Source organism: Chroicocephalus ridibundus, chromosome 11, assembly GCF_963924245.1.
Source record: "Chroicocephalus ridibundus chromosome 11, bChrRid1.1, whole genome shotgun sequence".
Lineage (NCBI taxonomy): Eukaryota > Metazoa > Chordata > Aves > Charadriiformes > Laridae > Chroicocephalus > Chroicocephalus ridibundus.
In genome coordinates this window covers 22327556-22342480 of record NC_086294.1, presented here as the reverse complement: position 1 = coordinate 22342480, position 14925 = coordinate 22327556, and the positions used below count along the sequence as shown (strand labels likewise).

At 50.6% G+C, this 14925-nt stretch overlaps 1 protein-coding gene across 1 annotated transcript; it reads left to right on the top strand.

Annotated features, from left to right (window-relative positions):
* The first annotated feature begins 8093 nt into the window (after positions 1-8093).
* MSX2 (msh homeobox 2) lies at positions 8094-14176 on the top strand. The gene is made up of 2 exons (XM_063349076.1): positions 8094-8577; positions 12299-14176. Exons 1-2 carry the CDS (start codon positions 8223-8225, stop codon positions 12721-12723), a joined length of 780 nt encoding a protein of 259 aa, XP_063205146.1. The 5' UTR covers positions 8094-8222; the 3' UTR covers positions 12724-14176.
* Positions 14177-14925: the final 749 nt, after the last annotated feature.

Sequence of the window (14925 nt, the reverse complement as noted above, 5' to 3'; positions counted from 1 at the left end):
ATCTGTTGTGGGCCAAATGGAAATTCATTACTCAGATACTCCTGCGTGCTGGAGCTCTGGTTGCTGTCTATGTCTCTGTGTTGTGGCTGAGAACCATCTGGAGTAAATCAAATGAAATAAAACCTCTATTAACTGAACCTTAAATATCCAGAGCTCGCCATTATCATGGTCAAACACCCTGACATTGCAAAAATGTCTTTGCTTGGTACAAATCTCTGTTTCCCACATTTCTTCACCATTGTCGCTGCTGCTCAGAAAATCGAGACTGAGCTGGTTGCCTGCATCCTGAAATATTTCGAACCACATTGTTATGTAGCACAATCGTGGAAGTTGACCAATGCCAAGCCACTGACAGGATCAGGGTCCAGCTACAAACCAAATCCTTAAATAACAGAAGCTTCTCTGAGTATAGCGGTCTTGTTAGCACCACATTAAAACAAAAAAAAAAACAAAAAAAAAAAAACACAAGTGTTGAAAAAACGATTTGATTTGACTGTAGAGTAACTGAGATTTTTGCAAATGAGGAACTGTGGGGAGCTACTATCCAAGGAACTTTCCAGTGGAGCAAATTGCAGTTGTGCAGTCAGAAGGAAATGCAGACTTTTAATAAAAAGTACACAAAACTTGAGTCAGTTATGTGAAGCAAAAACCCATATAGCAGACTACAGAGTCCTGTTGGCAAACCCTCTCTGAAAGTGCTCCCTCCCCACAACCTCTGCAAGCAACCACCTTGAGTTAGACTTAAAGATATTTTTAATATTTTTTTTTTACCTTAGAGACTATAAATTAAGTTGTTTAAAATATATTTTGTAAGCGCATAGGCAAAGACAGTGCTTGCATTGGAAAGAGGGTTATTTTCCAGAGGGAAATTAAGGTAACAAGACAGTGCGGGGTATTTCTAACTACATTACATGAGCAGCAATACGTGTGTAGAAAGAGGGAAAGCTAGATTAACAGGGATCGAAGGACTGTGAACTGGATGCGTTAGTGATTCTTCTCATCTCTGATTTCTGAGAAGCTGTGCAAAATAAAGCTATAAAAACTGTTGCATGGATTTATTTTCATCACTTGCTAAATGAACATCCTTCCAACATCTGTTATATTCTAAAATACAATTTGCTTTCTTTATTACAGCTTTCCATGCAAATACGTGTATATATATACAAATAAAAAGTGTTGCCCTTCTTAAAGACTTGGAGCTGATACAATCTGCAGAGGAATTAGGAGCATCCAAATAAATTTCCTACCCCTGCGTAACATTGCCGGGACCCTGATGGCATCCTGTGCAGAGCTAATATCATCTCCAAATGCAATCAGAGTAATTGCGAACCCCGAGAAAGAATCCTGAACGTGATTAAATAAAGGGAAGGGGGGTGGGGGGTGGGAGGGGGGAAATCCCCGTAACCTTGGAGGGCTGGCTGGAATCCGGAGTGGAATGTGCTCGCTCCGGCGCTCGCTGCCCACCCGACTCACACCCCGCGCCCGGGGCGAGAAAGTGCCGGGAATGAGCTGGACGGGGCTGGGTGTAAAAGCACGTTTGAGATGAGGATTTTAGCTCTTTCCAGATTCCCCGCGGGGAACCCCGTGGGTTTGGCAGCGGCCGGCTGTGAGCTCACACCCGGCGGGGCTGGCCAAGGGCGGCGGGCGCGACACGCGAGGGCTCCGCGCAGCATCACGCGTGGGGGGACGCGGCGTGCTGGCTGCCGCGGCCACCCGGGAGAGGCTGAGCTGGGCTAAACCTAGCCCCAAAAGACCTTTACCGGACTGCTGCACCGAGCAATCCCCCGCCTTCATGCTACCGTGTAAAAATAAAAAAGATCCTTAATCTCATTTCAATTTTTTTTTCTGGGGAAAAAAAAATGCAATGATGAAAATTTAAGTTTTCTTTAAAGAAATGGTGTTTGAGAAGTGAAGAAATCAGCCAGATGATTTCACGGTGTGGGGCGCTCTCACAATCAATTTGTACCAAATCTAAGCCCGTAACGCAAAAGCGGTTTATTGATGGGTTTATTGTATCAGCCTGGATAATCAAAAAGAGATGGGCAGCTACGGGAGACAAACGGCACGATCGCCAGGCTGCGATCATTCAGGGGGCTCGGGATAATAAAGACGGGAAGCTAAGTGGGGAAAAAATAACTGACAGCAGATAATTGTAATTCGAGAATTGCATCAAGCGTGGGACACATCTCCATACTGCGGATGTAGTGCACAAATAATAAGATTTTTATAGGAACCCCGTTTGAGCACAGGATAATTCAGTATATTTCCTATCTCCCATCCCCTCTATATTTCGTAGATTGGTGGAGGGAAGCAGGCAAATAATCGAAAACGAACGTATATGAAAACTGACAAATAAAAGTAAAATGCGCATATAAAAATAAACTCAGCTACTTGATTATGTGGGGAGATGGGTATGCATATGCAGTCTCTGGGAAAAATCGGGTGCTTGAATCTAAGCCAGTGCAGGAGCTTCTAGTTTGTAACTCTCCACACATTATTTTCCGCGCTGGGGTGAATCATTTTGATATGTTCATAACGCAGACAAGCAGGAAAGTGCGTGCGATAATTAAAATTCACTTCAGCAAGTTCGATGGAAACCGCTTGCAAACGGAAAGACAAGAGTCCAGGGGGAAAAAAAGAAAAAAACTGAGGTCGTAGATGGTCATTTCCCGCCCCCTTTCTCTCCCTCTTAAAAAAAAAAAAAAAATAGAAAGAAAAGAGATTTGCGAAGTCTCGGGGATTTGCGCCGTCTGCCCTCGGCGCGGGGGCCGCGGCCCCCGGCGGGGCGGGGGCTTCGAGTCTGGCGCCCGTCCCTGCCCTCGCCTGGGGCCAAACCCGAAAGTATTTTGCCCTCGTTATTTTTCCTCTGGTGGATTTGGGGTGTCCTGGGAGGGCTCGGGACGGTCCCGGCTCCGCGCCAGCAGGTGCCCAGGGTTTCTCTCCTCGGGGCCCAATCCTGCGCTGTCGGGAAGCAGCGCCGGCTGCGAGGGGAGCAGGGTCCGGCCCTGGACTCCAGGACAGAGCGGGACCCTACGGGGTCCGGGGTCACCGGAGGGACCCCCAATACTGCACACCGCAACCGGCACCCCCGGAGTCCCGCTCTTCTTCGCAGCGAGGGGCCGTGCCTCGCCTCCGAAAAACAAGTCTCCATCCGATCCTCTCGATCGCGAGTTTTCTGCATGTAAATATAACCTTTCTAACAGCGCTTTCCTCCCCCGAAGTTTCCCATGTGTTTATTTAAAAAGTTATTACCTCTGAAAAAAAAAATCGTTTTCAGTCCTTAAGGGCAAAACTGTTAACTGCTTTGAGCAGGGAGACATCAGATCTCTCACAACTATCCCCTGCCTCTTGCCAAAGAGAGTAAATATCTGATCGTAAATGAAATACCTGCGCAGAGAGAGGGAGCGAACAGCCCTCGGCGGGTGGGAAAGGAGACGCTCGTATTATGCAACAATCACGGTTCATTGTACGCTCACTGTCCGAACGAGTGGATGACACCGGTGCGATAAATAGGAACCATTGTCGGGTGACACAGAGGACAATTATAACGCGTGATTGCACTTACTGCCTATTTCCCGCACCGAATATAGCGCAACTTTGCTTCATGGCATCCACCTTCCCGGCGCACCGGGACCGCGCTCTCAGCCGGGCTGCGCGTCCCGCCGCCCCGCGACCGCGGGACACGTGTCCCCCGACCCGGGGGGGAACCGGAGGATGCTCCGGGAAAGGGTTCCCTCTCTCCCCCCGCCCCCCCCCCCCCCGCAAGCCGCCCAGGAGCCATCAGCCAAAACGTCGTCAGAAACAGAGTCCAAAAGACTCAAGAGGAGGATCTAGATGGAAGCGTCGGTAACCAGACCTGATCCCTCGGAATCTCTGATGTTCAGCTCGTTTTAATTCCTTTCTAGCGTCTGGAGATAAATGCATAATATCTTTTACTACAACGCCTTTCTCTTGGCTCCAGGTCTCAGCTGGAGCAAGGCGATGAGACAAAAATCTCCCAACATCCGACACATCAAACCTCGGCGTAAAACGCGTTTCGGGGTAAAACTTAGACTTGATGCACACTCTGATTCCATTTTCCTGCTTTTCTTTCTAGTCAAATCGAGAGCCTTATCTTCCTTTCTTAAAGGACTTCCACACGCCAGCCTCACGGTGGCTCGTTAAAAAAATCACCTCTCTCTAGAAAACGGCTTGTTAACCAAAACGATCATAAAAGGAGAGGGAAATGCTTGTGGGGTTGTCCCTCACGGAGGATAAACGCGCTGCCCACTGCCCGCGGGCGCTTTGTCCCCGCGAGTAGTCTCGTGAAGGACACGGGATGGTGCTTTGCCTGGAGCGGGGATACAGGACACCATTCATGTAATGGTCCGAATGGGCTCCCTCCGATAAGAGGCGGGGGGGAGAGGGGGTGCGCTGGAGAAATTGGACTCCCCCCAGTTCACTAGCACCAGGTATCACGGATTAATTATGCCGTGGCATTTCGTGGCGGGGATGCTTCCCGCGGCCCGATGGATGGGTACGGGAGCGCGGATGCTGTGGCAGTGCCTGCCCGTCGCCTCCCTTCGCCCTCGGGCTGGGAAAGGCGAGGCGGAGGTGGGCCGGGGGGCAGCCTGGAGCCCGGGAAGGGGGCAGAGGGGGAGGCGGGGGGCGGAGCTGGCCGGGCCGGGCCGTCACTGCTGCTGCTGCTGCTGCTGCTGGAGCCGGTCAAACTGCACAGCCACTTCCCCCAGGAGCTTCCCTTTCATCTCCCCGCTCCTGGCGCCTGCAAAACAGCCTCAGTTTGTCTGCAACGTCTCTCCTCCCCCTGCGCTCCCTCCTCCCCGTCCCACTCCAGCTGAGAGCCCCAGGACCGGGGCGCCCAGAGCCCGCCCCTGTTCACGGGGGCCGATGCTGCCGGAGGCGGGAAGGGAACTGGGGGGGTACCGGGGGGTTAAGGGCTTTTTGGGCATCCTTGGGATGCGGCCGCGCTCCGTGCGGCGGCTTCTGGCGGCGGGTCGGAGTTGGGGGGCACAAGGGCGTGGGGCAGGGAAACAGAGAGCCGGGCGGCTCCCGCCGAGCCCCGACGGCCGAGCCCCGGGGACCGCCCTCCCCGGGACCGGGGTCCCACCGGCGACACGAGGAGGGAGCCCGACGCAGGGGAAGGCCCCCGGACTCACGTCCGTTCCCCCTGCCGGGAGAATTCCCGGGTGGTCTGAGGCTGGGCAGCCGCTCGGAGCTCCTGGGTAGGGGGGAAAGCCTGAATTCCCGGAAATTTCTCCAAACCCCATTTCGGTGAGGTTTCCGTCCCGGCATTCAATGCCGTGAGGGGCTTTATTCCCCTATGTTTAACTGATAGGAGGAGGATGAAGGAGGGGAGGGGTGAGGGAGAAGAGAAACCTCCAAGTTCAAACTTTAGATAGATAATGCTCCAGCCTCACCATGGGCTAACACTGAAGAGGGCAAATGCCATGAGCAAATCTTGCCATGCTTTGCTATCCCAGGCGCCCCTGTGGCACCCAAAAGCCAGCCAAACCATGCTGGATGAGCCATCTTCTGCTCCATGCTTCACAATGCTGAGAGAAGCTTGTCCCTTGGTTCCCCTCCTTCCTCCAGTCTCCCAAAGGATGGCAGCGCAGGGAAGCCTCCCCAAGCCCATGGGGGTGGCGTGCAAGCTTGCCACCCAGGCCACAGCCAGGCAGAGAAGCTGCACCCAAGGGACGTGATCGGTGTCACTGTGACCTGCCCGCCTGAGAGCTCTCCTTCCCCAGGCGCCCTTCCAGCGGGCATTGACTTTGGGAGCGCGGTATAATTATCTGTAGCATTTTCAGCAGCCCCACAATGGCTTTCCACGGGCGGTGCATTGTTCTTGACACACATGCATTGTTCCCGCATGTCCATCAATTCTCATTTACTTGTCACGGTGCAGGAAGCATGGAGAAGGGAAAGCAAGGGGAGGGGGGAGAGAAGAGGGAGAAACTCAACCTCACTGCATTGGCAGAGCTTGCAAGGCCGGGGCTGGCTGCTTGCAGTCCTGCATCTCTCTGCAAGGATCTCCCAGCAAAAAGATGAGGTCTGTGGGGAAGGACAAGTGACAAACTGGGGATAGAAAGAGCAGCTGGAGAGGCATTACTTTGTGGGATCAACTATTGTTTTCACCCCTGGAGAAAAGCCCAAATCGGGGCTCCCTTGCCTGAAATGTTGCAGGCTGCCTCAGCCAGATTACTTGGACTGAGGTGGTGAAAGGCATCACCTCTCTTTGCAGATCTGGCCTGGCTTTAATCCTTAACCCACCGAGGTCTGCAGTAACACTGCTGGCAATAAGTAATGAGTGTGCAAACCCTACTATTAGCCCCACTGATGAGTGGGGTTTTGTAACGCAGCTTCTCATTTAAGTCCTCCCACACTCCTTCCCACACCACAATCGCATGCCCAGGTCCCAATTTGCCATCTGTGTTAGGGTACTAGGGTGGCTCAGATATGTGTTGGCTGGGGGGGGGTGTTGGACGACCAGGGCTGTAAGGGGTCAGGGAACCCCTGGGCCCAGCACAGCACACTCAATATGGCCCCTTCCTCAAGATGTGCTCTGTCCCGGCCTGGGTGGAAGAATATGTCCCAAAGAAAATCCACATCAGACCAATTCCTCTCCCAAACTCAGCTCCCGAACAGGCAAAAATCAGCTTTCCCCCTAGGAAAACATATAATTACTGGTGTTGCAGAGGGAGTGGGAAGTTGTTATTTGCGTTAGCAGGACTGGGGGTGTCCAAGACTGCTGCATGGGCTGGCAGGAAGGTCAGGAGTCCAAATCGAGCACAAGAAGGGCTCGTGAAATCCTGCACGTTTTGTGGAAGGAATAATATAACCAAAACTGTCAGGGAGCAGAGTCCGAGCCTCCCCTGAAGTCAGGGCATGGGGTGAGGAGCTGTGCCACACAGCCCCGGACATGGGCAGAAAGACTGCTGCCTTCCCAGAGTATTTTGGTTTTTAGAGCTTTGGTTATAACTAACAGCGAAACGGCTCCCAGATTCTGAGTTTCCTGGACGTTAAAAAAAAAAAAAAAAGGGCACACAAAAAAACCCCCAAACCAACAAAAACACAGAGAAAGTTGCGGGCACAGCAGGAAAAAACGCCCGGGTAAGATTAAAATAATTATGAAAAAAAACCAATATGTATTTGCTTTTATCCGTGCAGTAATTAGAAGTGCTTTTGGAGGATACTCCTTATTCATACCACTGGTAGGAAGTCAAAAAGTGAGAGAATCGCTTTCATAGTACTGGTTTGATATGCCTCTTAATTAAGGGCTGCATGCCCCTAATTTATTAAAGCTCATCTATTCATCACGTGTGTAATTGACGCTGGAAAAAAAATAATAATTACAGATCTAACCTCTGCAGAGTGGTTTTGCCCGACTTGGGTCCTGCTGCCGCGGAAAAGCAAAGGGAAAAAAAACCAACAAAACAAAACAAAAAACCTTTTCGTACGGAAAATGAGCGGCGCGGAAAAGGCACCCGCGTTCCTCCGCGGGGATGTTTCGCTGAGGGTCCAGCATCCCGCCCCCCCCCCGCCAACCCCGTGGGAAAGCACCCCGTTTCGGGGGAAGGCGGCTGGGGGCCGGCAGACCCCGCTCCGGGAGGGCCCGGCGGGGCCGGGGCGCGGCGGTACCCGACGGGGCGGCCGGCGGTGGAGGGGAACGGCGCGGGGACGGCCGGGAGGAGCCGGGCCGGCGGCGAGAGGAGGCAGAGCCGCGATCTTGTAAAGTTTCCTCTTCGCCTAATCATCAGCCTTAATTACCCCGCCGGCTTTTTTTTTTTTTTTTTTTTTTCCCCCTTCTTGCTTTGGTATGATTATAGCCCTGGACGGCTCCTTAATAGCACAGCTCCGCTGGCTGCCCGTGTCATTAACTCCTAATTCATTTCGGAGGGGACGGGGGGGGAACACCCCGAACAACATAAGCTCCGGAAAAAAAAGAAAAAAAAAAAGAAAAAAAAAATGTTTCTACCCTCCCTCCCGCTCCCGAGCCAATGGCATGAGTCACCCCGCGACGTCAGGCCCCAGCGCGGGCCCTGATTGGCCCGCAGAGCGCTTACTCCACTTCCCAAAGGAGGAAAGAGCCGGGAGCCCCCGGAGGGGGGAAAAGAGGGGGGCGGCAGCGCAGCGCCTCACTCGCGCAGTCCCCGCGCAGGGCCGGGCAGAGGCGCAGCGCAGCTCCCCGGGCGGCCCCGCTTCAGCCTCCCTCCGCACCCGCGATGGCTTCTCCTTCCAAGGCGAAGGAGGTTTTCTCCTCCGACGAGGAGGGCCCGGCGGCCGGCGCCGAGGAGCACCACAAAGTCAAGGTGTCCAGCTTGCCGTTCAGCGTGGAAGCCCTCATGTCCGACAAGAAACCCCCCAAAGAGCTGCCGCTGGCCGCGGCGGGGGGCAGCGCCGACGGGGCGGCCGTGGGCACCTCCAGGAACCTGCTGCTGCCGGGACACGGCTCCCGGGACGCGCACAGCCCCCCTGGGGCGCTTACAAAAACCTTCGACACCGCTTCGGTCAAATCGGAGAACTCGGAGGACGGCACGTCCTGGATCCAAGAGGCCGGGAGATATTCCCCTCCGCCAAGTGAGTGGCCGGGCAAGGGGCCGCGGAGGGCTGCGCGGGGCTGCGCGGAGCCGCCGGCGGGCAGGGAGCGAGGGCAGGCGGGCACCGCTCCGGCCCCGGGCTCCCGGCATCCGAGCTGCGCTGCTCCCCCGGGCGCCGAGAGGCACAGGAGCACGCTGGATAAATACGTATATACGTTCTGGTTTATATACGTATTTATATCTACGTGTGTGTGATTTTATATGTATGTTACATATTTCTTCATATATATGTTATATATTTATATAGTTATCTATTTTTATACACACATATATAAATAGATAACTGTATATATATTGTATATGTTATATATTTATAGACGTAAGTATATAAATATATAATGCTTTAAAACCGTAAAAGGAGTAGTCGCTACCACGGACTAGCTCCCTTTCCCGACACACGGCTCACCGGCTGCCAATCTGTACATTTAAGTTATCCCGTTACAAAGAGAACTGGAAATTCTCCCTTTTTCCTTCTCCCTCACACCAAACGTCGCAAAGAAATCCCCTCGCTCTTAAATACTCGGAGAATTGTTCCTTCCAGCCTTGCGCGCTTTCTGCGCGCTGACTCCCGCCGCGGTCTCTCCTGGCAGGGTATTTCTTTCTCTCTCCCTGTCAAAGTTCCCCGGGCTGGCCCTGACCTCTTTAGCCCCTGCGATCTCTCCCGACCCCCTCCCCACCGCCTTAGGGACATGCGATCCGGAGGTGACAGGTCACTTCTTAAACCCTTTTGCTGTTCGAGCCGCGCTGCTGTGTCTGCGCTGAATTGCATTTCGCTTTCGGTGAGATCCCTTGAAAAAAAAAAAAACAAACAACAATTCAGTTCCTTTCAAGAAATAAAAAGCCCCAACACTACCTTCAAGAAAAGGTGAAAAACGTCGCCCGGCGCTGCTGGGCTCTGCCTTCCCATCGCCAGGAGAAGGGCGACTATACACCTGTAGCAGCAGATCGATCCGCTCCCCTCCGCGCATCCCTAACTTGCCTGATGCAAACCAAATACTCTGCTTTATTTAAGTTAATGACTTCAGAGACGCGAACTGTTGAGCCGGTCAGTCTCGCAGAATTTGTTCCCGTAATCTAATACTGCAAGAAGGAAGTTTGGTGCTATTACGGCTCTTCTGGTTTTTGTTTTTTTTTTTTTTTTTTTTTTTTTTTTGACAATCATTTCGATCTGGCTTTCAGCCGCTTCCTTTCCTTTGCGATAACCCCGAATTAGTTTGGTTTCTAACGTGCTGGGAGAGGGGAAGGAGCCCGTCCGTGTCATTCCCTGCGTAGCTCCGGGTTGCGATTTTCATGTACCCTCAAGTACGCTGGAAAAGCGTGAAAAGAAGCGTGTGCTCCTACCCGGACCCCATTTCTCTAAAACTGCCCTAAACCCCAGACTTAGACAAGGCCTAATCTTCTCTCGGTACGGTTGGTTTGTGTTTTTTTTTTCCCCCTGAGAAATTCCTTCTCTTTCTCTAGAAAATCGGCGGTTCGTGAGGTCTGCAAAATAGCATTGTAAAGGACTTCAATAGGAAGGGAGTTCAGGTCCGGTGATTTCAGCGGGATTTGGGACGAAAAATGATGATCAGGGCAGGGAAGGTCCTCTCGGAGCTGATATGACAACAAAAGGCAATGACCGGTTCTCCCGCAAGAAGTCCGTCTGTCCGTGGAGGGTTTTGACATTAGAAGCAGCTCCTCGATTTATTAATACTACGGGTGCGATGAACTGGGGAAAGAGCTGTGAAAGTTAGATTTTTGGGCAAGACGGAGAGAGAACCGTCTCCAAGTGATGATTTTTGTCCGACATTCGCCAGAAAACGGATGATAAACAGAAAAAAAAAAAAGCTAAACCAAAAAAAAACCCAACAGTGAAACAAATCACTGCAGCGAGTGCCTGAGGACTGGCATGGGATAAACGCAATTACAGGGTCTGCCGTGGCGACGGTCCCTGCTTCTTATCAGAGTTTGGCAGTCACATGGGGGATGGTGAGGGAAGAAGCCTCTGAACGCTTGGGTGTATTCCGGGGGAAATGTTTGGCCGGCATTTAATTTAAAAGCATGTTTTTGCGGTTTCCCCCGTGCGTAGCAGAAGTCGTGACGGGTCGGGCTAACCCGAAAGCCGGGGAAGGCGCTGGGACTGGGAGCCGTCCCCGGAGCGACGGTCGCCCTGGTAAAGCCCATCCCTCCTGGAAGGAGCCCCTGTTCAGCTGGGTCTTTGGAGAGCTTGGCGTTCAGAAGAGAGATAAGGTTGCGTTTTAAAAGAGAAAGTGGAATAACAGGGTGACCGGCAGTGAATTTAGGGTCGATTTAGTTTAGTTTTAATTTAGTGTAGTGTTAGGAGTGAAACAACTGTCACGGTGAGCACTTTAATTATTAAAATTCCCTCGTGTGATCGTAAGACTCTATTTGACAAGTTGTTTTCTAAGAGGGATTTATTTTTCGCGTTCAGTATCTAGCAGAAAAGTAAGAGAAGTTTAACTTTTGCCACTGTAGCTGTTTTTCCCTCCCCTTTCTGAACTTTTGAACACTTGTCTCGTGGGATTTTTTAATTGCATGATATGCAATTAAACAGCTTCGTGGTACAATTTATTTTAAAAAATAAAAGAGGGAAGTGAAAGGCGTCCGGAAAACACGGCGTGCAAATGCTGACACATGTTTGAACCAGACACTACAGCATGTACAAAATTTAGCAGCCTCTTAAGAGCAGACCATGTGTCATTTTCTGTATCAAGCTGGGGAGCCAGGGTGGCTTGTCGTATGCCCCAGGAGTGATCCAAAACGCAGCCAAATTGCTACACTTTTGAAGCCAGCCGTGCGCTTTTTAATCATTCTTCAGATTGCAAAATTATTAGTGAAATGCAAAATGAACCTAAAGACAAGTCAGCGATGTGCCATCCTGGGCACATGTGTCTGACCTCTTGGGGTTATAAGGCAAGCACAAAAGGTAGTAGATTTCCTGACTTGCATTGGCTACAGATGCTGCAGCTATGTGTTGAGGTTTTTTTAATTGACGAATGTCATAAAAGCTAAGCGTTGCATGAAAAGTGCACTGCTTCCTTCTTTTTTTGATCCTTGTTGAAAACCAGAAAATACTCCTTGAAAATAAAAGTTATTAAGCAGCAGAGGAAAAACTTGCTCTTGAAGAAGAAATAGCAATAAAAAATGCCCAGTTATCTAAACCACAAAAATTATCAGACCCACTTCAGCTCTCAGAAAAAAGATAGGGTTGACCTGCTCTTGGTGGAGAAATCCTGGATCGGGGCTGGACTGGGCTTGTCTCTTACACCACTGTCCTTTTGTGAATCTCCTGCTTTTTTGTATATGTTTGTCCTGTGCTTTCCTGGGGTTACTCCTCCAGTTCTGCAGCTACCAAGGCAGCTGGTTTGTGTGCTCTAGACCTCTATGATGTGCCTCCTAAAGCGATCTGCTGCGTGTGTATCTGTGAACCCTTTGTGCCGTTTGCCTACAAGCATTCCTTTTGAAATCACTGAGGCAAAATTTCGCTTCCCAGGACATCTGCTGAAGTCCTGTGAATATAAGTTTGACAGAAAAGGGATTTCCAGAGCCACTTGCAAAAGCATCCCCTGTTTTGAGGGTATCACCTGGCGGGATGCTCCCTTCACATACCCTTCCTTTCCCACCCCAGCCCTCTCAAGCTTCTCGCCAGGGCACCCAGGTCTCCCTGCCTTTGTGGTAACCGGCCTTTCCCTTCCTTGCAGGACACCTGAGCCCCACTGCCTGCACCCTGAGGAAGCACAAGACGAATAGGAAGCCCCGAACCCCATTCACCACTTCCCAGCTGCTGGCTCTGGAGCGCAAGTTCCGCCAGAAGCAGTATCTGTCCATCGCCGAGAGAGCCGAGTTCTCCAGCTCCCTCAACCTCACAGAGACCCAGGTCAAAATCTGGTTCCAGAATCGGAGGGCCAAGGCCAAGAGACTGCAGGAGGCTGAGCTAGAGAAGCTCAAAATGGCAGCGAAGCCCATGTTGCCGTCGGGGTTCAGCCTCCCTTTCCCCATCAACTCTCCCATCCAGGCTGCCTCACTGTATGGAACATCCTACCCTTTTCACAGACCTGTGCTTCCTATCCCGCCCGTTGGACTCTATGCTACTCCTGTTGGATATAGCATGTACCACTTATCCTAAGAAGATCAGAAAGACAAAGCAACAGTGAGACAGACTTCCTGGTGGATCACGTCCAACCCTGAGAAGGCAGTACCCCAACCAGTACTGGCCGTTCTTTCTGCACGCTTCTATCTGCCATCCTGAGCATACAGGGGGTTGCGTTAGCAAAGCAAGGCATCCTGTATGCTACGGGTTGGGTGTCTTCTGAGAGAGTGCTCTGAACGCTCAGAGTCTGATCCTCAAAGAAAAGAAATTATGTAAAAACAAACAAACAAAAAAAAAAGAAAAAACCATTTGAGCAAATGTAGGGGTTTTATACAGTGCACATAAAACTAGAATAAAAAAAAGAACAGGTGAAAAAGCAATCTCATCTTATGGAGGCAGAGATTTCCCGATGCCTTCCTGATGGCGCCCGACACATGTTTAAAGGAAGAGGGGTGCATGCCCTAAACCCACACTCTCAAGTGTCATCACTTAATATGGGGGCAGGGGGGAGGGAAATAAAAAGGTTTATTCAAGGTTTTGTTGTTTGTTTGTTTGTTTGTTTTTTTAAAGAAAGCAGAGGCCTTAGCTAGAGACACCGTGTAAATAGAAACTAGACCCAGTAGCGTCCGAGTGAAGTTCAGAGCCAGCCAGTTCCTGCATTTCTGGGGGCAGGGGAAATTTTTTTGTGTCCCAAACATCAACAGATGTTTGCAACGCGATGAGCATCAGGGCCCCTAAATGCATAAAGTGGAACAACAGCTTTACCAGCATTGGCTCCTGTAAAACCTTTATCTGTATAAATAGCTTCAGCGTTTGTAAAGCACTGTGAGGGGAGGTAAAGTGCAAGGGAGGGTTGTTAGGCAGTCTGGTCTTTATCTCTTCCTATTGGCATGCTTAGAAAGTTTTGGCTACAGCCAGGTAATCTTGGCTCTGCGATGCTCTTTGAAAACCAGGAGAGAGGGAAGGAAGCTTTTCTGAGGAAAAAAAGACGTGGGTTGTTTCCACAGTGGTGGTGAGCAAAGGGTTGTTGAACACTTCTGGGAGATGTTTGGTGGTGTTTTTTATTAGTATTTGTAACAGTCTGTATTAAAGAGAAGAACCCCTGAGTCTTCCTCTCCTTCCCTCGCAAAGGATGCCAATGTAAGTGACTCATGCTTCAAGCCCTTCTTAAGAGAGGTCCGGGTATCACAAACAACCAACCCTACTGGGAGGACGGTGGGGTGCCAAGAGACTGCGTAACCTGTCTGTCCCCGTGGGAGCTCCCCGAGCGCTGGCAGTATCTTCCCCAGGTTTCTCCTTATAACTATTGTATTATATGTATTACTCTTGCTAAACTTTGAGAGAAAGTTACTCCAAAGACTGTGGAGCACTGAAGGCAGAGCTTCTCCCGGATTTATTTTCTTAGCATGTTGTTGTGGAAGAAAGAAAGAAAGAAACAAAAAAGCATAAAAACGAAAAAAAGCCACAAGGTTTTGCTGGTTTTGGTTTGTTTTGATCCAGACACTGTCGCTGTCTGGGACTCACTACAGATGAACTTCCCCTCTCCCTTCCCCTCACCCCCGATCTTCCATTATAGGAAAGTCCCTTTGAAAGGGATGCCTTGTACAATTTTATATATTTTATTGAAGATTTATTATTTCTTATCTCTTATTTCGAATTAAATTAAAAAAGAAAAAACATGTTTAATCGCGTGTGGGTCTGTGAGTGTTTGGAGTTCTTTAAAAGGTAACTTCTCTCTCCGTGTGTGTTTTGCACCGCTGGGTCAAGTTCAAAGGAATGTTTGGATTGCCTTTATGATTATTTCCCCTTTCTGAATCTGAATTAAAGCCAAATTTGCAGCACATGAAGGTGAATTGCAAGTCAACAATTCAAAGTCGAAAGCCAAACCTTTTATGAGGTTTCCTTGTTTTTAACAACCGTTTTTAGGCGCCTCTGTTCTTTACAGCATCATACTCTGGTGATGTTTCCACCACTTCTCTTAGCTCGTGTGCCTTTCTCTTTTGCTCAGGACTCTCCCTCCGACTCGCCTTTCGATTGACTTCAAATCTCTGCTTTAGTGGGGGCCATTTTCCACCCCCGCAGTAGCTGGGGTTAATTTTGTACAGGTAAGACGTGGCAGGGACCCTGCGATACCTCGGCACCGCCGCATCTCGGGGCTCCCGTGTGCCGTCAGCCTGTCCCAGGGTTTTCGGGGCAGCCTCCCTCGAGGGATGCGCTCATGCGCTGCCCGCAGGGCAG

Coding starts and splice junctions, on each gene's coding strand:
- MSX2 (XM_063349076.1), top strand. CDS start 8,223: ATGGCTTCTCCTTCCAAGGCGAAGGAGGTTTTCTCCTCCGACGAGGAG. Junction 8,578..12,298: donor GAGATATTCCCCTCCGCCAA/GTGAGTGGCCGG, acceptor CCTTCCTTGCAG/GACACCTGAGCCCCACTGCC.